The sequence below is a fragment of the Nothobranchius furzeri genome, chromosome 4, assembly GCF_043380555.1.
Source record: "Nothobranchius furzeri strain GRZ-AD chromosome 4, NfurGRZ-RIMD1, whole genome shotgun sequence".
NCBI classification, from domain to species: domain Eukaryota; kingdom Metazoa; phylum Chordata; class Actinopteri; order Cyprinodontiformes; family Nothobranchiidae; genus Nothobranchius; species Nothobranchius furzeri.
In genome coordinates, this window is record NC_091744.1 from 83771064 (window position 1) to 83795459 (window position 24396).

Sequence of the window (24396 nt, forward strand, 5' to 3'; positions counted from 1 at the left end):
TACGCTGACGGCGATTCGCCGATGGATCTACGGTAAAGACCCCGGGGAATCCAAGTAGCACCAAAGTTGTCAGCGTGAGTAAACAAACGTACTGCATGCTAGAAATTAAGTCCGGGTTGCAATAAACGGGAGTTTCCTTTAAGCACATAAGCGTGAATATACAACTATGTGTCGGACTTGGTATGCTAATTAAGTTGGGCTGTGAAGCGCCTCCCAAATTCGCTGTTTATGTTTTTGTTTATTTATTTGGCAGACAAAACTTGGATCGGAGACAACTCGCATGGGAAATTGCAATGTAGCCATGCGGCGGCGTCTTCTTCTGTTTGTCTGGGAGGCGGAGGCTGCTTTACGGCATCTGGCTGTCGTGCGTGTCGGTGTACTTGAAGAAGGCTGTGTATAATAGTCCATAATATCGATACCACAGGGATGGAATATCTAATTTAGATACCACTTATAGTATCGATTTATATCTAGGTATCGATTTTTTTGACAACACTACTAACAGCATCACAACTCTACCGCTGACTCTGTTTGCTCTGGAGCGTTGATGTTTTATCTCCATAAATAACACAAACGTGGAGGAGTTCTGCTGTGTGGTGGAGCTGCTAATGCTAACAGCTGAGACGTTCTCCGCTGTTTCCTGGATGCTAAACCAAACCAAAGCCTTCCCCGTCGTGAGTCAAGATGGGTGAGTCCATGAATGTTGGTGACAGTGTGACGTAGATCTGTCAGGATCTTCTGATCCTAGAGTTTCACCGTCTGTTTTCTATCAGGAGCTACTGCAGGAGAAAGGTGTAGGAGACTATTTCATGTTCAGCCTGCATGAAACGGAGTGAACAATCAAGTAAAACATGGTTTTCTCAGTGAAGGACTTCTTTATGGGAGATGGGCTTTTTATTAAAACAATACTTTTAAGAAAAATCACAATTTTTATTTTCACTTTTGAACTTTTAAATATTTGAAAACAAACATCCAAATTCAGGGGCTGTGTCCTTCGAAAGACTCGACCCAGGCTGGCGTCTACACCAGACACCTGGTCCTTCATCGATTGGGAAGACAGGAAGTGAACGTCTAAAATGGGACAGTCTCATGCAGTGTATGTCCTGTTGCCTAGCAACTGTGGTGAGGGTGGTTCTATGCAAATTCACCCAACTGAATGTGATATCACAGTCTGGGACTTTTTCAGACACAGTTCCTAAAATTCAAACTCAAATCTGATAGATGGGTTTTATTCACATTTGGAGTGTAGAGACCCACACAGCAGCACAAAAAGATGCTGAAAGTCTAATCTGCGTAAGCTTTCAGTTTCTCTGAGACAACAGCAGATATGTGAGCGGTTCACACCCTTCCTGATTTCAGAGCAGACCAGCTGAAGTAGACACATGCCTCTGGAGCTGTGGTGGCCTCATGGAGGGGGCCATCATCTAGCACACTGCTGCTAACCACTAAAACATTCTCCCTCTCCTGATAATAACTTTTTGCTTCCTTGACGTTGGATGTGCTACTACTAGTTTACCCGTTTAATTATAGATCCACTGGGTTAAATACAATAAAGTTTATCTCTCGCCAAATAGAATATTTACTAAGAAATCACAATATAACTATAGACACATTACTTGTCTTTGTGTGTGTGTGTGTGTGTGTGTGTGTGTGTGTGTGTGTGTGCGTGCGTGCGTGCGTGCGTGCGTGCGCGCGCGCGAGCTCTCTCTCTCTCTCTCTCTCTCTGTCTTCTCCATCCCCAGTGAGTCATGGAGGATGGCTGCTTATACTGAGCCGGGATTCTCTGGAGGTTTCTTCCTGTTAAAAGGGAGTTTTCCTCTCCACTGTCGCTGCATGCTTGCTTAGTATGAGGATTGCTGTGTAGTCACTGACACTAGTCAGTGACTTGATGCAATTTGCTGGGTTCCTTATATAGGAGACATTATTTCTGATTGGCTTAATGGACTGACCTGAATTGGAATGTTTGTTATGTGAAGTGCCTTGAGACGACTCTTGTCGTGATTTGGTGCTATATAAATAAAATTTAATTTAATTGGGGCCACGTCCTACGCTCTCCGTAGAGAAATTCAAATTTCATAACCTCTGTTCTCTAAACTTGATGTTTCCAGTCTCCGTTTCTGTCTGAAATAATAGTTTCAGCCATGTCTCGGTTTTAGCCCCACCCCCGTCTCCTTGCGACCCGTCGGTCTGAACAGGAACTTGCTGACTTGGCTTTGATCTTGCTGCTGGACGAGCACTAAAACAATTCATGCTTCACCGGCTTTACCTGGCGGTTCAGATGCGCTGTAAGTCATTAACTAAAAAAAAACCAACTAGTTTATCGTCCTGCAGAAAGCAGCAAGGTGAATCTGTTGTTTACTGAAGACCCACGAGGGAAAAAATAGTAATTATGACTAAACACAGGAAAACAAGGTCACATGTTGACCGTCAGATGTGCTTCGATTTAAAAGGTCATCCGATTACCGTCACACTACTTCCTGGTTTGGGGAACGTTTCACCACACAAGGTGAATAATCTGATTACTGTTCTTCCTGTGACACGGAGCCGGGCTTGAATGGTGATGTTTAAAGTAAATAAAATAAATGTTTAACTACTTAAACTGTCAGAACACTTAAGATTATAAAAGATAGAAGTCCAGCTCAGTGACCTGGAGGTCGAGTGTCTGCCCTGAGACTGGGAGGTCGGGGTTCAAGTCCACAGTCGGGTCATACCAAGACTTTAAAATGGCCCAATGTCTCCCCACTTGACACTCAGCATTAAGGGGATCCATTGAGGTGTTAAAGGGAAACTAAGCAGTTTTGGTTTGCGTTTAGCACCCCCCAGATGAACGCATTGCTGTGCGTCACCTTTTTAACACCTTAATCTAACAGCTGAAACGTCTCCCCAGCCTTTCCTAGTGTCTACAGGAGCGGTTCATCGCTAAATTGAACAAGTCAGCTCTGTTTGTGATCTAAAACATGTGGGAAACGAGCTGGAAGCAGGCTGCAGAGCAACATATTGTGGCCACAGGGGGGCGATAGGGGCGGCTTGGCCTTTCATTAGCCATGTAAAGGGTCATTATAGCACATACTGGCTCAAGAAAATAATGTAATAATATGAAAAAGTAGCAAAGTATTACTTTAAACCACCAAATGGTTCCCGAGCGCAGCCGTGTCTGCAGCTCACTGCTCCGCCAGAGGAGGGGTCAAATGCGGAGTTTCACACACCAGTGTGACACTACTGGGACCTTAACTGTAACTTTAACTTGCAGATACTGCAATTAAAGCAATAGCATAAATAATAAAACATGTTTTAATGAACAGATTCATCAAGAAACAGGAATGTCCGTGAATGTTCCGAGTCGTGTTTATCTGTTCCAATTCTCAGCTTCTGGAAAGAAAAGGTTAAACCTCCTGTGTGATTTTTTTAACCCTTTGATGCATGAATTATGAAATCTTCAACCATGATTTTTTAACAATATTTTTTCATTAATCTTTAGATGTGAATGAAACAAATTTCAACAAATATTTTTGTAACATTTAATAATTTATAAATAATTTATTACATGTCCACCTCAGTGGACAGTGTGCATTCTGAACATGAAACATGTTGGCTTGACTTACTGAAGTCCAAATGGAGGGGCTCAAATGCAATAAAGTCTTCAACATCTGTGCTTAAAGCTGCTTTCCGGAGTTTTCCCCTTTCAGAAATTATGTATGATTTGTCAGAAATCCTTAAAAGTGATTATCTCATCATGCACTGTGATAAAATGTAAGCAATACAGTGATCCCTCGCTACTTCATCGCGGATTTTTTCTTTGGAGCCTTATTCAAGGGAAATTTGCCAATTCGTGGTATTTTTCACCGATTCGCGGTATTTTTCTATGCGAAATATCAAGAAATTCCTGTTTTTTTTCCATCAATTTCATCATAAAATGCACTTTTTGTAATAAAACTATAAAAAAACAAGTAAAATTTTTTTTTCTTGAGTTTTACCCACAAAAAGAGAATGTGATCATACGATAATTCAATATAGTACTATATGTCAGACTGGTCGGCTAGATTCGGGAGTTGAGCTTGTAGGGAGCGGAAGTGAGAACGTCGGTGAGAACGTCGGTGAAACGCCGGCTCACGATTTAATCTAGGAAACCCCCGAGCGTTCGAGTGTCAACGAAGTGACACGGAAATGCCGGGCTTTCTAGAAGTAAGTAAGATAACTTACTATGAGCTGATAGTTTGTGGGATGGATCGGTAGGTTGGAAACTCTGATCATGAATCTGAAGAAACGATGACTGAGTGGTGAGCTGGAAAGGCGACTTCCATTTATAGCCGCGGTTTGTGACGTAGGTGCGACGTGGAGGGAATCCCCGCGAGGGGCATGCTGGGAGTTGTGGTCCATAGTGGAGGCCGGCTAGCTGGAAGAGGCTGGCCTGGGAACTTGGGTTCTGACACTGTACTGTAAATATGGTGTCCCTACTTTGCGGATTTTCACCTATCGCGGCCAGGTCTGGAACACATCTACCGCGATAAACGAGGGATCACTGTACATCTTTTTTTTTTTTTTGTTAAGCACGCCCCCTGCCCCACAGAGTTCTGTGCAATAGGAAACTGAGCACTGACCAGAACTAACCAATTGCGGTAGACTACCGCTTAGACGCTTCGCATTTAAGGAATGCCTCGGCTGATGCAGAGTTGATGAACTTTTCACGGACAAGTAAGTCTTTAAAACATAAAAATATGAAAACACAACATGACATGAGAATAATACTCTTAAAACAACGTGTTTTAGCTCCTTTTGTTGGCTACAGAAGCACATTTATAAACAGAAACAGGAAGTCGCCATCTTAAACGAGAGATAGACTTTTTGTGTGATATGCTTTTCAGCCACTAGATGGTGCCATCGCTTAAGAGAAATACCCCGGAAAGAAGCTTTAATAGCAAAAATAAATAACTATTTTGAGTACCTGTCCACTGTAGTGACCATTAAGCATCAAAGGGTTAAAAAAATGTTTGCATTCCAACTTTACATATTTGTATCTGTGAGGAAAATACATTCAATTCAAATTCAAAGATACTTTATTAATCCCAGAGGGAAATTAGAGTTTCAGTACACACAATTCTGAGATCAGACATGCATACATAGGCAAAGACAGACACATGACAAGAATTGATGACTGTGGTCATTCGCAACCCGAGTCGCGCTACCTTAATAGAGATCAGAGGGTTTATATGAGGATTGGGTCAGGTGGAGGAAAAAAAGGCACTTCAGAGTTACCTTCCACAGGGAGGGCAGCTTTGCTATGCAAAAAACACCTCAGACAGAAACGCAACAGACTTCAGACATTACACAACATAAGTGTCCACTAGGTGGGGTGATAGGGTTTGGGACTCTCCACACATCAGTGCATGCAGCCACAATAAGCAGCGCTCGTCACCTCAGTCTGGACAGGGGAAGGAGGTCGTTGGGTTAGAGCAGGGGTCGGTAACCCGCGGCTCTGGAGCCGCATGCGGCTCTTCCATCCATCTGATGTGGCTCTCTGTGCTTGTAAAATAATGAACGGATACTTAAATAAAAAGCTTTATATTTTACTGCATTAATTTTACATCTGTAAGCTAATTCTAAATGTAAAGATTGTCTGCGTAAACCTGAACAGGTCCAACCCGGTCTTATTGTGAGACCGGGTTGACGCGTCACGCTTGTGCGTAATCATAGGCGCTTTCTGAGCTGAAGAGGATGTGAGATTCTGGGATTCTCCTCAGACGGCTCCTGGATGTGTCGCCACATTGGAGACAGGAACAAGCACTATTCAGCCAAAGTTTCATCATCAGGGAACATTTTCTAAGTGACAAGTCTCTCTGAGAGACAGGGTTTGGAAAACACTCGCTTCAGTCGGAGGAATCTTCCCGCATGCGCTCTGGTTCTGCAACGCGCTCCAAGCCCCTCTCCACATCTTCAGCTCGCTGTGTACCTTACGTACACGCTGACAGTGAGCTGCGCTGAGCAGTGTCCAGCTCAGATGTTCAGATGGGAATCTTTTCTTGAGTGATTTAGCTACATCTGCGATTTAAGTGGAATAAATTGTCAGTTCGTCTGCATGCGTCGGGGTAATTCTTTCTATTCTTTCTTCGTCAAAATAAACGGTCAAATACGGGAACTGTCCAGTCAACACAAGCCCTCCTTTTAACTGTTCTGTTTTCTTGTGAAAATTGTTGCAAAGAGATATAATTTAACTTGATCATCACCAGAGCCAGGCGCACTGCGCCGTTATCTCCGTCGCTGTAAATGAGGGAAAAACAAACTGATGGGATCCTTTTCTGACCTTCCCCACCTACAAAGTTTAATTACAACAATCAAACGTGACAGAGCCTGGATTTGTATTCTGAACAGTCTAAACATGTTTTAAAAAGAAATGTATGACAAAAGTGGCACCTGCTCAGTAAAACCACCAACAGGGTGAAAAATATCAAAATATTGTCGGCAGAGACGGGCTACAACTTCTGGATCCACTTTATATAAATTGTTTTATTGATTATCTTCTTATGAAAGATAACTTTGAGGTACACGAGCGACCGGTACTGGCTGCTGTCACCTGTTGTGATTGGTTAAAGCAGCTCTCTGCTGTCTGAGGGTAGGCCCCGCCCACAACACCGCAGCTGCTGTGGCTCCCAGTGTTTTCTTTACTGTGGAAAACGGGTAATAATGGCTCTTTGATGGGAACAGGTTGCCGACCCCTGGGTTTAGAGGGCACAGTGACTCCTGGAACGATTCGGCGGCCTTCACAGCTCGCAGTCCCGCCCAGGCTGGGATAGGGAGACAGAGTTGCCATGGCGACGGCAGCATTCCACATTTCTTATGGGGGGGGGGGGGGGGGGGATTTGTTTCAGCTTCACAGGCTCAAGGGCACCAGATTCAGATAAGAAATTGTTTTGGGGCCAGACAGAGATAATTTCCTCTCTGTCTTAAAGTTCTGTTGGTCCTCAACCTCTCTGAATCCAGTCCGTGCTGATTCGTCCACTCGCTCCTTGATGGCATCCATCTTTTGTGCCAATGCATGAATATCAGCCAAAGTTCCAAGCTTACGACTCATCTTGACAATTATATGAGTTTGTGCGTTCACAGTTCAGTGTAATCCATCCCTGAGCTCCAGGAAAGCGCCAACATTCCTCGACGGCTCGTTATTTTTCCGGTAAGACAGGTAACCTCCCAGGCCAAAAAGCAGGAAACCTGATACCAACACCATGAATATCCAGACATCTTCAGAATCCTCTACAGACAGTTGAGAGAGGCAGAGGCAGAGGGGCACTGTTTCCAGGAGTCCATGATATGCCCAACTGGATCTGTCCCAGAGGGGCACCCAGGAGCCGCTTCTCCCGTTCTCATTGTTGAAAAAATTTTGTCAATCGCGTTGAGAGACCAACTGACCAGGTCCATTTTAGTCATTTCAGTTTCCAGTTTTCCAGAAAAAATGCAGAAGCGCTGTACACCCAGAGACAGACAAAGAGGGAGGAGAGGAGGAAAAAAGCGTCTGTACTCTCCAAGAGCCGGAAGAAAAACTTAAAATAAAAATCTGATCATTTATTACAGCATCAACATATTACCTGCAGGGAAATTGATCTTATATATAAAATAATAATTATTTCTCTTTAAACCAATAGTTTTTGTCAAAAGTGGATTCATGGCTTCTATAAATTACTGATATTTATAATCTCTCCTTATTCTTATCTGACTATGCTCATTTTCTCCCATAATGTATCGATGCAATACGATGTTTCAGATTAGATTTTAATCTCATGGACGCACCGCCCTGCTGCAGGCCTGACCGGTGAAACGCACACGTGTTTTCAGGCCAGCGTGAGAGAAGTGTTGCAGCTCACACCTCGTCCTCTGCTTCCTCTGTAGTAACAGATTAGATAATCCCGCCATTGTTTGGAGCCTGACTCCAAACACGTGACCTTTAACGGCTTCCTGCATCATTTAAAAGTTTGTCTTTAATAAATGACTTTGATTTGTCAGTCTTTGTTGCAGGAGGGCTTCTCAGTGCAGGAATGTTGACTGAACAGTTTTCCTTCAACCTCAGCTAACGCGAGGATTGAATGTGCTGCACCAGCTTTTCTGGAAAGATGAGTGAGTCAGGAGGCTATTGTTGGTGGGAACTGGTACAAGCAGCTTTGTACCAATGGAAAGTCGTGAAAAATAAATCTTTGTTTTAGGAACCACCTCTGGATTTAAACACACCGCTGTGATTGGATGATTCTTTTCCTCAGTAACAGAAACAATAATTTCACTTAATGGAGATGGGTTCACTAGTGCATCATTTAGTAAAAAGGTCTGAATTAATTTGTTCTTTTGATGCAAAAAGGGTGAAAAATTCTGGTTTCTGAAAATTTCCTGTCTATTTTTTTTACTTTGCACACACTGAATTATCCTTGCACAGTTTTTTTTTACCACAAAATGTGCACATATGCATCTATTCATATCGTGCATCAGGAAGCTGCGCGTCATCCAGTAATAAGAGGGTTGCTGGTTCCATCCCAGCATTCTGCCACTGGGATTTTGGGGACATCAACTGCCTTCCTGCCTCACTTCTATGTAAGTCACTTTGGATAAAAGCGTCTGCCAAATGCTTAAACAAATATTTGTATTTTAATAGAGTCTAACTGGACTGAGGGCTTTTGTCAGCTGCAGTTTGTTCATCCTAAAATGTGCTGAAAGCTGCAAGAAGATGCTGCAGAAGTGAAGATGCTAGCAGTGTGTGCTTCCATCCATCCATCCATTTTCATCCGCTTATCCGGAGTCAGGTCGCGGGGGCAGCAGCCTAAGACTTCCCTCTCCCCAGCCACTTGGGCCAGCTCCTCCGGGGGAATCCCAAGGCGTTCCCTGGCAGTCCCTCCAGCATGTTCTAGTTTTGAACTCGTTTTAAGTATTTTCTCCCTTTTTCTTTTTATTCCTTCATCATTTTTTCAAAATAAACTTCTGGTTTTAGTTGCAAATCAACACTTAAACATGGTCACTTGACCCACAAAGAGCTTTGCCCTCCCTGCCTCATGTTTATCACAGCTGCTGAATTTCCCCGAAGCAGTAGAAAAATGAACCGAACATTGTGCTCTTCCGGTTTCTGACTCGGTTCTTTTGGATCCCAGATGAAATACTTTTGACCCACTAACAAAAATGGAAAGAGATAAAGTCTTTAACCACTTCCTGTAGAAAAACTCCCAGAATGCATCTCCCAGATGTGGTTACACAAACAAAAACGCTTCCAAGGCTGTGATCTTTCCCATAACCTCCAACTCTCATCTCCTGGTGCACATATTTCTCTTTTTCTCCCTCTATACCAACAAGTTTCTGTTAAAATTCAAAACTCAGCTTTTCTCTGGATATTTGATGTTGATAAACTTGGATTTATTTATTGCTTTTGTTCACATTATTTTCATTTTCTTTGTTTTTGAGATATTTTTCTGTTCGAAGAGTCCGTTTTTAGTTTAGTTGCAATGAAACTATTTTCAGTTTGTGGCTTAAAAAAAAACAAAGGAATAAATCTTTGGGATCTTTAAATCTGGGAAGTGACACGATAGGTTGTGATGGGGTTTTGTGGAGGCGTAGCTGGTAACTGCAGACCAAACAGACCTGAGAGCCCCTCTGGGCCACTCAAGGACCCAAAGGGAAAGTGTGTGTTTTTATGTGACGAATGCGGCACACACACACCAGCGAGGCTTGAGTTTTTAAAAGATTTCATTTTTTAGGTGCCTGTAGAGGCTTATCTGAGTCAGGGACGTCTGGATTCCTGCTGGACAGCAGCTTCTATGGCTGCCATAGTGAGAGTAACGCTGAGAGACTCAGCGATGGCTACCTGATACACTCTGCTCTGAGATGTTATCTGGGAAATGCTTGGCTTCAACTTGGATAACTCCTGTCTGCTGGTGGGTAGAGTTTTGGGACATAAAACAAACACATCCTGTTTGAGTGGAAGCATTGCTTTTTGTCTGAGGCTAAATTTGTCCCTGTGTACCGGAAAATCCACCTTTCCATAACGTCCCAGTCCAGACATTTGTGGATAATCAGAACTAGGGCTGGGCAATGCATCCTAAAATGAATATCACAATATATCGAAGATTTCACCTCGACAACGATAAATCGACGATAACTATGCACAGAAACAAAAGTTGCCCACTAGATGGGGCTGTCTCGTGTATTACTTTGAGTCACACTTTTACGTGACTCAAGGTGGTAGAGCTTCTTAAAGGGACTTGAACGCTGCCAACACAAATATTAAAAAATTTTATCATCAAATTTATTGTCATGGGAAGAATTATCCCATGACTGAACCTCCCTTGTGAAGTCTATTCCGGGGTTCTGGAGAGGAGAGTGTGGTGGATTGTCGAACCTCGGATTTAGGAAAAGCAATGTGGTTTTTGTCCTGGCCTTGGAACACTGGACCAGCTCTATACCCTTAGGGGGATCCTGGAGGGTGCGTGGCAGTTCGCCCAACCAATCTACATTTGTTTGTGGATTTGGAGAAGGCGCTCGATCGCGTCCCTCTGGGGGCCCTGTGGGGGGCAATAAGGGAGTACGGGGTACCAGGCCCTCTGATACGGGCTGTTAGGTCCCTGTATGACCGGTGTCAGAGCTTGGTCTCGTTGCCGGCAGTAAGTCGGGCTCGTTCCCAGTGAGAGTTGAACTCTGCCAAGGCTGCCCTTTGTCACCAATTCTGTTCATAACCTTTATGGACAGGATTTCTAGGCAGCCAAGGTGTGGAGGGCATCCGTTTTGGTGGCCTGAGGATCAGGTCTCTGCTTTTTGCAGATGATGTGGTCCTGTTGGCTTCATCAGAATGTGACCTTCAGCTTTCGCTGGAGCGGTTCGCAGCCGAGTGTGAAGCAGCTGGGATGAGAATCAGCTCCTCTAGATCTAAGACCATGGTCTTGAGTCTGAAATGGGTAGAAAGCCTTCTCCGGGTCAGGGATGAGGTCCTGCCCCAAGTGGAGGAGTTTAATTATCTCGGGGTCTTGTTCCTGAGTGAGGCAAACGTGTAGCGTGAGATAGATAGGCGGATTGGTGCTGCTTCTGCAGTGATGCGGGCGTTGTACCGGTCTGTCGTGGTGAAGAGAGAGCTGAGTCAGAAGGCGAAGCTCTCGATTTACCGGTCGATCTACGTTCCTACCCTCACCTGTGGTCACGAGCTTTGGGTAGTGACCAAAAGAACGAGATCGCGGATACAAGCGGCCAAAAGGAGTTTAGAGATAGGAATGCAAATGAGCAGAAGAGTCTTATTGCTGTTAGCCAATCAGAGGCGAGATGTTTGCATATCATAAATATTATTATTATTGATATGGATATTATACAGTCAGGTCCATAAATATTGGGACATCGACACAATGCTAACATTTTTGGCTCTATACTCCACCACAGTGGATATCAAATGAAACTAACAAGATGTGTTTTCACTGCAGACTGTCAGCTTTTATTTGAGGTATTTACATCCAAATCAGGTGAACGGTGTAGGAATTACAACAGTTTGCATATGTGCCTCCCACTTGTTAAGGGACCAAAAGTAATGGGACAATTGGCTTCTCAGCTGTTCCATGGCCGGGTGTGTGTTATTCCCTCATTATCCCAATTACAATGAGCAGATAAAGGGTCCAGAGTTCATTTCAAGTGGGCTGTTTGCATTTGGAATCTGTTGCTGTCAACTGTCAAGATGAGATCCAAAGAGCTGTCACTGTCAGTGAAGCAAGCCATCATTAGGCTGAAAAAACAAGAAACCTATCAGAGAGATAGCAAAAACATTAGGCGTGGCCAAAACAACAGTTTGGAACATTCTCAAAGAGAAGGAATGCACCGGTGAGCTCAGCAACACCAAAAGACCCGGAAGACCACGGAAAACAACTGTGGTGGATGACCGAAGAATCCTTTCCCTGGTGAAGAAAACACCCTCACACCAGTTGGCCAGATCAAGAACACTCTCCAGGAGGAAGGTGTATCTGTGTCAAAGTCAACAATCAAAATAAGCCTCCACCAGTGTGAATACAGAGGGTTCACCACAAGATGTAAACCACTGGTGAGCCCCAAAAACAGGAAGGCCAGATTAGAGTTTGCCAAACAACATCTAAAAAAGCCTTCACAGTTCTGGAACAACATCTTACGGACAGATGAGACCAAGATCAACTTGTACCAGAGTGATGGGAAGAGAAGAGTATGGAGACTGCTCATGATCCACCTCATCAGTGAAGCATGGTGCTGGAAGTGTCATGGCGCGGGCATGCATGGCTGCCAGTGGAACCGGTTCTCTTGTATTTATTGACGATGTGACCGCTGACAAAAGCAGCACGATGAGTTCTGAAGTGTTTCGGGCAACATTATCTGCTCATATTCAGCCAAATGCCTCAGAACTCATTGGACGCGCTTCACAGTGCAGATGGACAATGACCCAAAACATACTGCAAAAGCAACCAAAGAGTTTTTGAAGGGAAAGAAGTGGACTGTTTTGCAATGGCCAAGTCAATCACCTGAACTGAATCCGAATGAGCGTGCATTTCACTTGCTGAAGACAAAACTGAAGGGAAACTGCCCCAGGAACAAGCAGGAACTGAAGACTGTTGCAGTAGAGGCCTGGCAGAGCATCACCAGGGATGAAACCCAACGTCTGGTAATGTCTACGTGTTCCAGACTTCAGGTTGTAATTTAATGCAAAGGATTTGCAACCAAGTATTGAAATGTATAAGTTTGATTTATGGTTCTTATTCTGTCCCATTACTTTTGGTCCCTTAACAAGTGGGAGGCACATATGCAAACTGTTGTAATTCCTACACCGTTCACCTGATTTGGATGTAAATACCTCAAATAAAAGCTGACAGTCTGCAGTTAAAGCACACCTTGTTCGTTTCATTTGATATGCATTGTGGTGGTGTATAGAGCCAAAAATGTTAGCATTGTGCCGATGTCCCAATATTTATGTGACCTGACTGTATAATCCATTTATCTCTCTCACACACACACACACACACGCACGCACGCACGCACGCACGCACGCACACACACACACGCACACGCACACACACACAAAGATTGAATGAGACCATAATGAGGTAAATTGCATAAATAAGTACAGAAATATGTTTAAGTTCAAATCAATTCTAAATTTGTGAATCTTTTATTTTGAATCTGTTTCGAAGGAAACAGGAAAAGAATGAAGTTTGTGTCCGAACAGGGAATCTTACCGATCGGGGACCAGCTGCTGTTTTTGAGCCTGGACTAGTTTGTTCTGTGAAGAGATGAATTGCGTTTTTTGCTGTGAACTTTTGTGTTTTATGGTTGTTTTTTCTCACTTCTCAGAGTTGCTGTTGGGGTGTAGATGTGTCTGAGAGAAGCTCGGTTTTTTCTGTACTCTTGAGCTTCTCCCATGACTGCTCAGCTGAGTCCCTCCAATAATCCCATCAGGCATTCAGCCGAGCTGGAAAATGTCCGAGCTTCCAAGGGAAGAAATGTGCTGAGATTGATCAGTTTGTGTTTGACCTCTGCAGGTTTGTTGGATGGAGCTGTGGTCCGAGGGCAAAGCCTAATCTGACTGGGATGTTTTACTCCGGATGATGCAAAAAATATTTATCTTTAATGAGCAAAACAAACTCAAATAACCTTATTTTCCTCTTCTGCTGCTTCTTCTTAGAGATCCTCTAAATGTTTTGTGCATCTTTTTTCTGTTTCAGCAACATTTCATCATGGAATCACGCAGACGTTAGGACTCCAGCTCTGATTTTTGTAAAAGACACAAGCGAAGGCAGACGTAGGAGAAGCACGCGTCGTTAAACGCAGCGGACTCTGGTGCCGATGGGCGAGACGGAGGACGAGCGCACGGCTCGGGCCAGCCAGCTCTTTGAGAACTTTGTCCAGGCGTCCACCTGTAAAGGGACTCTGCAGGCCTTTAGTATCCTCTGCAGGCAGCTGGAGCTGGATCCTCTGGACCACAGCAGCTTCTACGGCTCGCTGAAAGCAGCAGTCAGCTCCTGGAAGGTCAAAGCTTTGTGGACTAAACTGGATAAAAGGGCCCAGCAGAAGATCTACAGCCAGAATAAAGCCTGCCAGGGCACAAGGGTAAGAAAACCGGCTGGGCCCGTCTGGAAACTCCAGAATTCTGTGGATTCGGATGCAGACGGCGGCCCAAACAGGGTGGAAGCTGATGCTTGTCTGTGCTGTTGGACTGCGCTTGTCTGCATATTTTAAGCAGCACTTAAGTGTTGGAAAAAACTTCTGAGGGGCAGATAAGGTGTTGGGCTGGAGGACTTGGAGAAGGGTTGGGCCACAAAAAAACAAGTGAAATATTATTCTGCACTTTATTCCCTCGCAGAAAAATCGCTCGCTGAATTAATGTGAATGATATTAATAATCTAAATGAGGGCAGATTTAGCCTAAATACTTATGCAGGGTATCTGCGGGTCCTTAAAAAGTCTTAAATTTGCTTTTCAAATTTTAAGGCCTTAAAAATCCTTAAAAATTACAAATAATCCTTAAATACAGTTTCCAAAGGTCTTAAATTACCAAAGACCCACTAAACAAGATTCTTTTATTTCAATAAAAAGTTTGTGAATTTCTAGTTGGTGTTCAGGATTTTTTGTGTACGATGTTGCCGTAAGCGGAACCGTACACATTCAGTTGGTTATGAAAGGGGACTATTTTTAGATGAGCACATTAGCTGGTTAAGCTAGTGGGAGCTTGCGCCATGGGGAAGTTTAATGGTAACTGGACGGCTAATCCCACGTTCGCGACATGGTTAGCACCGGTTCCAGGCAATAGCTGGAAATTATAGCTTAAATTTAATTTTAAAAATAGCTTAAATTTGGTCAAAGTGGCCTTAAAAAGGTCTTAAAAAGTCTTAAATTTGGCTCCCTTAAACCTGCAGATACCCTGTTATGTTTACTTAACTGTGAATTTCTGTTAAATTTTACTCTCCAAAACGATAAAAGACCAACAATTTTTCTTCTTAATTTAGTCATAAAATAACAAACTTTGCTTCAGTTTGGAAACGAGAACCTGAGAAAACTTAAATAAAGCTTTTTCTTATGCAGAATGTAAACTCTGAGCCAAAATACACTAAAATCAATATTATTTATAGATCATTTTAATTGCTTTTATAAAGAAAAAAAACATTTCAGCATCATCAAAACTCCACAAATGACAAAAGAGTGCTGTTAAAATTTAATTCAAACACTGATGCTCTTAGAGTCTGATCATCGGTGGGGGTCCCTGTGGTCTGCGGACAGCCATCGAGCTGGCCCTGCTGGGCTGCAAGGTGGTGGTGATTGAGAAGAGGGACACCTTCTCCAGGAACAACGTCCTCCACCTCTGGCCATACACCATCCATGACCTCAGGGCTCTCGGGGCCAAAAAGTTCTACGGCAAGTTCTGCGCCGGCTCCATCGACCACATCAGTGAGTGTTACCCGCATCCCTCCACACGCTAACGAGGCCATCTGTAATATGTGGTTATACTGAGCCCAGATGAGTGCTTCAGCAAATCCGTGCGTTTTTTCCCCAACAACCTAGTTTTCTGTTCTTTTCTGGCTTTATTTCCTGAGTGAGATGTTTTCACTGACGCTGGTTGCTCTCCAGCTTTAGTAACGGTGTCACGTATTCATATCTGAGGGCGAGTTTACAGAGTGCACGGACACGCGACGTCCTGCAGAAACTAAATGACCTAAACCTGTTGTTCAACGATTCCGATCCAGAGTGATACGCGCTCTCTCCAGGTATCCGCCAGCTGCAGCTGATGCTGCTGAAGGTGAGCCTGATCCTCGGAGTGGAGGTCCATGTCAACGTGGAGTTTGTCAAACTTGTGGAGCCTCCAGAGGAACAAACAGATGACGGTGAGTCTTAATGGGTTCAGGCTAAGTAAGTACAGCAACAACTGCATTTTGTAGAAGAGGGAAATACTAGTTTGAATGCTGAAGCAGGATGTGAAATGCATATTTTAAGTCATAAAAATGGTAGATGTGTGTTTAAATGAAAGGATCCCGGTGGGGAAGGGTCGTGAGGGACAGAGACATGCACCCAGAGACTTGCCTGCATATCTCAGCTATAAATGGAAAGCTCCTCGCATACGTGGAAATGATCAGATAAACTCTAAAGACGGTGGAAAAGAAATCCATTGATAACATTTGCTGTTCACATTTTCTTGGGAATTATCAAACCCTTGATGAGAAGCACGTGTGATGTGTTGTGTTCCTCAGGCCCCGGGTGGCGAGCAGAGATCCGTCCCTCCAGCCATCCGCTCTCAGACTTCGGCTTTGACGTGGTGATCGGAGCAGACGGGCGCAGGAGCACCTTAGATGGTGAGACGTGACCAGAGCTCACAGCTGTGAGGCGCTCTATAAGAGTTCATATCAGCGGTTTGAGGTGTTGCTGTTAGATTTTAGTGTTATGGCCCTCACCTCTGGAACGAGCTGCCAGAGGACCTCAGGGCCGCAGAGAACGTTCATGTTTTTAAGTCCAGGCTCAAGACCCGTCTTTTTAGGTTAGCTTTTATCTAAATATTTACTACAGTTTCATTTCTCGTTTTACATGATTATATTTTATTGCTTGCTTTGCATGTTTTATATGATTATATTTTAGCACAGTTTTATTATTTAATATTATTATTTTACTGTCTATATGATTTTATTTATTATTTTCTAACTTTTGTCCCTTATATTAGCTCTTTTATTATATTTTTACTCATTTTAATCCAGTGTGTCCTCTGTAGGGGCCCTCTGCCCTGGGAGCGGTGGTCGACTGTAGCTTCCTGGGCGCTCTACAGGTGGGGGGTCTATGCTCCCCCTCCACTGAGCACCCGACTTAGTGTGGAAGACCTGATGCTGCCGGGGCAGACGGCTCCTCTGATGGCGTTTCCTTGCCTTACCTTACCCCCAAATTCCACTACCTCCGCTCTGCTCTGACACGAACGCCGGAGCAAAATCGGTCCCGTTGTAGTCAATCAGAGCAATTCCACTACTGCGGCCGTGCTCCGGCAGTGCGCCGCCCTCTGTTCCGGCGTCCGGCAAAAATAGAATCGATCCTATTTTCGCCGGACGCCGGAGCACCTTCGCAGTAAATGGACAGAAATCACAACGGCCCAACAGGAAAAGGAGCGAGCACAACTTCCGTTTTTCACAATAAATCGATAAACAAAAGGTGTTTTTTGTTTCATATGCACAGGTTTAACAACTTTTAACAACTATCAATGGCGGCTGAAGTTTAAATGCACAAAAGTAAGCCATAAATACAGTTTCCACTATCAAAGCAGTCGCCCTTTGTTGATCCAAACACTGCTGATCTCTCAACACAAATGATGGGCAGATTAAACAGTTCATGCCGATGCTTCTCCCACACAACGGGTGTTTGGATCTAACTTCCGCGTTTATTGCTCGGACTGTATCGCAAGATCTCGAAAATCCCGCGCATGCTTTTTTGCCCACCTCAGGTCTCCGCACCGGAGCGGAGCCGTTGTAGAGCGGGTACCAAGAAAAATTGAGTTTGGAAGCGAGCAGCTGCGGAAGGCGGGGGCGGACCGGAGCGGAGCGGAGGTAGTGGAATTTGGGGGTTACTGGGCTCATCTGGACTCAGCCAAATATAATTTTTACTTTGTGTGTGTGTGTGTGTGTGTGTGTGTGTGTGTGTGTGTGTGTGTGTGTGTGTGTGTGTGTGTGTGTGTGTGTGTGTGTGTGTGTGTGTGTGTGTGTGTGTGTGCTTGCATATGTCTGTTAATGTTTTTAACCTGTTATGGGAATCTGGGGTCATTTTGTAAAGCACTTTGCTTGAAAAGAGATTTATAAATAAATCTGATTGATTGATTGATTGATTGATTGATTGATTGATTGATTGATTGATCTTACACGTATCACCTCTAAAATTCATCATCAACTTCTGGTAGGTTTCACTCGAAAAGAGTTCCGAGGGAAGCTGGCCATCGCCATAACGGCTAACTTCGTCAACCGGAACACCACGGCAGAGGCCAAAGTGGAGGAAATCAGTGGCGTGGCCTTCATCTTTAACCAGAAGTTCTTCCTGGAACTCAAAGAGGAAACAAGTATGGAAAATCACGCGTGACCTCTGCTTTCTACTGGATGTGCAACATAATAGGTGTGACCTCAGCGGCACTTCCCTTTCCACCGGGAGCGCTTCAGACGCGCAGCGGCTGCAAATGCGTTCCATGCAGCTGGTCCTGCGAGATCATGAAACTTCAGGAGAATTGTAAGATCACGTGTGATTTCGTCAGTTCACATGTTTCCAGAAGGTTTCTGTTTTTGTTTTTCATCTTGGCCAAAGTTGGGCAACTGGAAATCTGCAGGAGTCTTTTATTTTGAAAATTGCTGAGTGCTTTACACCACTTCCTTGTTCTGGCCCGACCTGAACTGCTGAGCTTGACATGTTTTGGTAGCGTAGAGCCTAAAAGTAGACCTGAAGTGTAAATTAAGCATAGCGGTTCCACACTGCGCGTCTGGTGGAAACCCACCCATTCACTATGATGTTGGCCATAAGCTGGTTTTACGCTTTGCCGAAGTCACTCTTCACTTGCGCATCTGGTAGAAAGCGGGGGCGAGTGTCGTCTACACTGCTAAAAGTCCTGTTGTCGCTAAAATCGCTCGTTCGCTATAGAAATGATATTTTCTTCTTCTTCTTCCAACTTCAGGAATCGATTTGGAGAACATCGTTTACTACAAAGACAACACGCATTACTTTGTGATGACGGCGAAAAAGCAGAGCCTGCTGGACAAAGGTGTCATCATCAGTGTAAGTTTGTGTTTGTTATTTTTTATAGCTTCTACCAGATAGTGGAAGATTTCACACCTGAAACACTATTTTTGTTGTTTTGTACCTGCTTCCCTTATAAAATGAGAGATTTTCAGAAAAAAAATTATTTCAAATTCTGTGAAGAAAAAACTAAACTAGATAAATGAGAAATGCTCTTCTGTCATTTAGGAAATATATTCTGAACATTATAGAAAAATATAGATGTTTTAGTTTCTCACAGTTTATGCAGTTTTTAAAGGGACATTATGGAAGTTTGACAGCTAAAACATGTATAGAGATAATAAATGTCTTCTTCATACATTCTCCTGCAATGCCCTGGTCCTGTAGAATGAGCCCTGGCATTTTTACTGTGATTGCCTGTTTTTCTGTAAAATCACAGAAAAAGAGAGATGCTCGGGTCGAGCAGGCTGCTTCATGCGCGTTCACGCTCAGGCATCGCCCGTAGCATTTGCTATCCGTAGCTTTAGCAGCAGAGAGAGAGGCAGTGCCACTTTGTCGCTGTTCCTAACGCCTAGTGACAAAGCTAGCTACATTTCTGAGGACCCTTAGCTACTTTCTGTAGAACTTTCTTCTAGATATTTCCTGCTAATTAGCAACAAAATAGCCATTTTCACTCCGAACCGTTCTTTGGTTTCCATGCTTTCGTTCTTTTTTAAACACAGAAACAGTTTTGTTTACCTGTTTGTAGCTACGGTTTCGCCGGCTTCTTCAGGCTGACGCTGATGGTGGCGCGTCACTTCCTTCTCCGTTTATCTGCGGGCAGTAGAGGACGTTGTCGCCCTCTACTGCCCGCTCTCCCCTCTCCGACGATGCAGTCCCATGCGTGGTCCAGCGTGTAAACTCCGTCGTCCCTGTTCATGGTCCCACATCCACGTCTCCTTATCTCGATTGCTTCCTTGATCCATCTTTTGTATTTTTGTTGTTCAGTGGTTATGATCCGTGTGCTGTCCCAGTCCATTATATGGTTTTCTCTTAAGCAATGTTCTGTTACGGCTGACTTTTTTATTGTACTTTCTGCTTCTTCTTTTGCTGCTCTTGTGTGTTTACGATTTGCCTCTTTCTCGCACTCCTTTCTGTGTTCTATTGTCCGTGTATTGAGTTGGCGTCCGGTTTCTCCTACGTATGTTTTATTGCAGAGTTTGCATGGGATTTCGTAGATGACTCCACATTTTTGTCCAGCTGATATTTTGTCTTTTGGGTGTACTAATCTGTTTCTAACTGTTGTGTATGGCTTTGTTGGTGTGTTTATGTTGTGTTTTTTCATTGTTGCTCTTATTTTTTCCGTTATGCCTCTGATGTATGGTAGGGTTATCACTGGTTTTGGTTCTTGTCTTTCTGGGTTTCTGGTTCTGTTTTTGGGTTGTTCTTTGCTTTCCGTTTTTGTTTGTTGTTTTCCTTTGTTTATTGCCCATGTCGGGTATCTGCAGGTCTTTAAAGCGTGTTGTATGTGTTTGTCCTCTTGTTTACGGTCTCTCTCTTCTGTTATTATGTTTGCTCGGTGATATAATGTTCTGATTACTGACATTTTGTGTATGGTGGGGTGTTCTGATGTCCATAATAGATATTGGTCTGTGTGTGTTGGTTTCCTGTATGTGTTTATGTTTAGGGTCCCGTCGGTCTGCCTGGTGATTTTCATGTCCATAAATGCTATGCTGCCTTCTGTTTCTAACTCATAAGTGAATTTTATGTTGCCCGTGTCGTCGATATTGTTTAAGTGTTGTGTTAGTGTCCACACCAAACACATGGGTATGTAACATTTCACAATACAAACTAACAGAAGCAGAAGAGAGCTTATTAAAGAAAGGTTTAAACTTTGCAGTCACACCAAAAGAAATACCATATGATGAATTTATTGTAGCAACAGAACTAGCATGTCAACAGATCACAGATGAGGGAAAGAAAGCAGAACTCAGAAATAACGTAGTTGGGATATTAAAAAACAGCCAAATTCAACACAGCAATATTACAAAAGAAGAACAATCAGCCATGACAGCTTTATCCAAAAATGAACAGATAATTATTCTACCGGCAGATAAAGGAAGAACCACAGTAGTTATGGACAGAGAAAAATATAAACAACAGATGAAACAGATGCTAGAAGACAAAAATACATATGAAATACTTAAAAAAGATCCAACAGAAAACATTAAGAAAAACATGAAAAAATTACTGAAGCCACTGCACGAAAAAGGCAAAATAACAGAAAAAATGTACAAACACTGGATTCCCACAGCAAACATAACACCAAGAATATATGGAACACCAAAAATACATAAACAAAGCACCCCACTTAGATCAATAGTTGACAGCATAGGTACACCAACATACAACATGGCAAAAGATATCAGCAGAATCATCAGCCCGTTATATAGGAAATACAGACCAACACTGCAAAAATAGCATAGAATTGGCAAAAGAACTAAAGGAAATTACAATAGAAGACAACGACATACTCATCTCACATGACGTCACATCTCTGTTCACAAAAACACCAACCCAAAAAACCATAGACATAGTAGTTAACAGAATCAGACAAGACAAAACTTTACATAAAAGGACAAACCTCACAGCAGATGACATAGCACAACTGATAGCACTGGTAGCTAACTCCACTTACTTCACATACGACAACACAATATACAAACAACTGGAAGGCTTCGCCATGGGTAACCCGTTATCAGCCACCCTGTGCGAGTTTTTCATGGAAGACCTGGAACAAAAAGCCATAGCCACCGCCCCCCCAAACTGCAAAATAAAACTATGGAAACGCTACGTAGACGACATACTGGAAATCATACCAAAAGGTCAAACAGAAACACTAACACAACACTTAAACAATATTGACGACACGGGCAACATAAAATTCACTTATGAGTCAGAAACAGAAGGCAGCGTAGCATTTATGGACATGAAAATCACCAGGCAGACCGACGGGACCCTAAACATAAACACATACAGGAAACCAACACACACAGACCAATATTTATTATGGACATCAGAACACCCCACCATACACAACATGTCAGTAATCAGAACATTATATCACCGAGCAAACATAATAACAGAAGAGAGAGACCGTAAACAAGAGGACAAACACATACAACACGCTTTAAAGACCTGCAGATACCCGACATGGGCAATAAACAAAGGAAAACAACAAACAAAAACAGAAAGCAAAGAACAACCCAAAAAAAGAACCAGAAACCCAGAAAGACAAGAACCAAAACCAGTGATAACCCTACCATACATCAGAGGCATAACGGAAAAAATAAGAGCAACAATGAAAAAACACAACATAAACACACCAACAAAGCCATACACAACAGTTAGAAACAGACTAGTACACCCAAAAGACAAAATATCAGCTGGACAAAAATGTGGAGTCATCTACGAAATCCCATGCAAAATATGCAATAAAACATACGTAGGAGAAACCGGACGCCAACTCAATACACGGACAATAGAACACAGAAAGGAGTGCGAGAAAGAGGCAAATCGTAAACACACAAGAGCAGCAAAAGAAGAAGCAGAAAGTACAATAAAAAAGTCAGCCGTAACAGATCATTGCTTAAGAGAAAACCATATAATGGACTGGGACAGCACACGGATCATAACCACCGAACAACAAAAATACAAAAGATGGATCAAGGAAGCAATCAAGATAAGGAGACGTGGATGTGGGACCATGAACAGGGACGACGGAGTTTACACGCTGGACCACGCATGGGACTGCATCGTCGGAGAGGGGAGAGCGGGCAGTAGAGGGCGACAACGTCCTCTGCTGCCCGCAGATAAACGGAGAAGGAAGTGACGCGCCACCATCAGCGTCAGCCTGAAGAAGCCGGCAGCTGTCGGCGAAACCGTAGCTACAAACAGGTAAACAAAACTGTTTCTGTGTTTAAAAAAGAACGAAAGCATGGATTTACAAAGACACAGCAAGAACACACCTAAGATGTTCTTTGGTTTGACGTTGTTTCAGCTGTCATCAAGGATATAAAAGTTACAGATACTGTGAATGTTACTAGAGTGTAGCTCACCTTGTAAGATGTCGGACTCTCATGCAGAAGACCTGGGTTTGATTCTGGATGTGAACATAGTTTATTTAGAGTTTCTTTTTTACATTAATGGTATATTTTTTACAGTAAGATGCCCAAATTTTTATTTGAGACTCGCCGAACGGCATTGAATTCACAGATAAAAAGGATGTGGGTTCAACTTTCATTTTCGAACAATTTTTCAAGCAAGGGAAGGGAATGATCTGAGCATGCAGGCGGACTGACCCATCATAAACCTTTGTCGGCTGTGCTGAAGAGAAAGGTACAGAACCAAATTATTTAATTAATTAGCTGCGCGTTCTCCTGTCCTCCGGGCCACACACACACACACACACACACACACACACACACACACACACACACACACACACACACAAGGGACTGTCTCAGCTGTTATTTTCGTTAAGGAGTGTGCACGTACAGCATGCGCGCCTCGTGCACGAGCCTACTATTGAAGCTGCTGTTACGCTTTTGGCCTGAGGGGGCAATCACGAGCATAAAAATTCAAAAGTCTGTAAAGTCCCTTTAATTAAGTAAAATTTTATTTTACATATTTTTTTGCAAACCCAGTTAAAGTTGCTGATGTGACGAATTAAATCAAAATAATAAACTAAACTTTGAGTTTTATGTTTATTTTGAGTTCCTCTAGCGTCAGAAACCTTGACTACAGTGTCATGAATGCTGCTGCTCACCTCTGTGTGTGTTCGTTTGTTTTTCTGCTTCTTGCTTAATTCTCACAGGGATTATGGATTAATGTGATCCACAAACATCTTAGTTTCTTGTTCCTTCTCCCAGCTTTGTGAGAAACAAAATGTTTGGAAGTAACAACGTGCTGCTTGTTGTTGCATGAGTTCACCCGGCTGTGTTTCAGACAGCAGACCACGCTCGGTAAACACACATCATTAACTCAGCATTGAGATTTACTGTTAAATTAGGAAAAACGTTAGAAAAAGTTGCTTTAATTTCCTCATGAGAGCCAACAGTTAGTTTTCTAATTGTTTTGTTTGACTAAATTAGCAACACAAACATCAGAGACAAAGTCAAGAATAAGCAAAAAGTAATGCACGTTCCTAAAGCCGAGAGTTGGAGAGCATTATGGGAAAACCAAAGTTGTCATGCCAATCAGGCCAGGGAATAAATGGTAACACTTAACAATAAGGGTCTGTTTATTAACATAACTTAGTGCATTATTAAGCATTAATATGGTAAATGATCCCTCCAACCACCACCAACAGGCAAGGTGGGTTAAGTGTCTTGCTCAAGGACACAACAGCAACATTCTCTGGTCGCAGCCAGAATCAAACCTGCAACCTTGCAGTTACTGGACAACCCACTCTACCTCCTGAGCTACTGCTGTCCCAATTAATCAACCAAGGGTCCCTTTAGTAATGCTACTTAGTGCATTATTAAGCATTAATAAACCAAAGGTCCCTTTAGTAATGCTACTTAGTGCATTATTAAGCATTAATAAAGCAAAGGTACCTTTAGTAATGCTACTTAGTGCATTATTAAGCATTAATAAAGCAAAGGTACCTTTAGTAATGCTACTTAGTGCATTATTAAGCATTAATAAAGCAATGGTACCT

General features: G+C 43.1%; 1 protein-coding gene across 8 annotated transcripts in view; it reads left to right on the top strand.

Moving 5' to 3' along the window:
- mical2b (microtubule associated monooxygenase, calponin and LIM domain containing 2b) overlaps positions 1 to 24396 on the top strand; it is a 78207-nt gene that overhangs the window by 14160 nt on the left and 39651 nt on the right. For all 8 annotated transcript variants that reach the window (XM_070550523.1, XM_070550522.1, XM_070550526.1 and 5 more), the window contains exons 2-7: positions 13680 to 14064; positions 15191 to 15398; positions 15716 to 15832; positions 16196 to 16297; positions 17875 to 18030; positions 18634 to 18734. In XM_070550523.1, the coding sequence (XP_070406624.1) occupies positions 13801 to 14064; positions 15191 to 15398; positions 15716 to 15832; positions 16196 to 16297; positions 17875 to 18030; positions 18634 to 18734 (948 nt within the window). In that variant the 5' untranslated portion in view covers positions 13680 to 13800. The remainder of the gene's footprint in view (positions 1 to 13679; positions 14065 to 15190; positions 15399 to 15715; positions 15833 to 16195; positions 16298 to 17874; positions 18031 to 18633; positions 18735 to 24396) is intronic.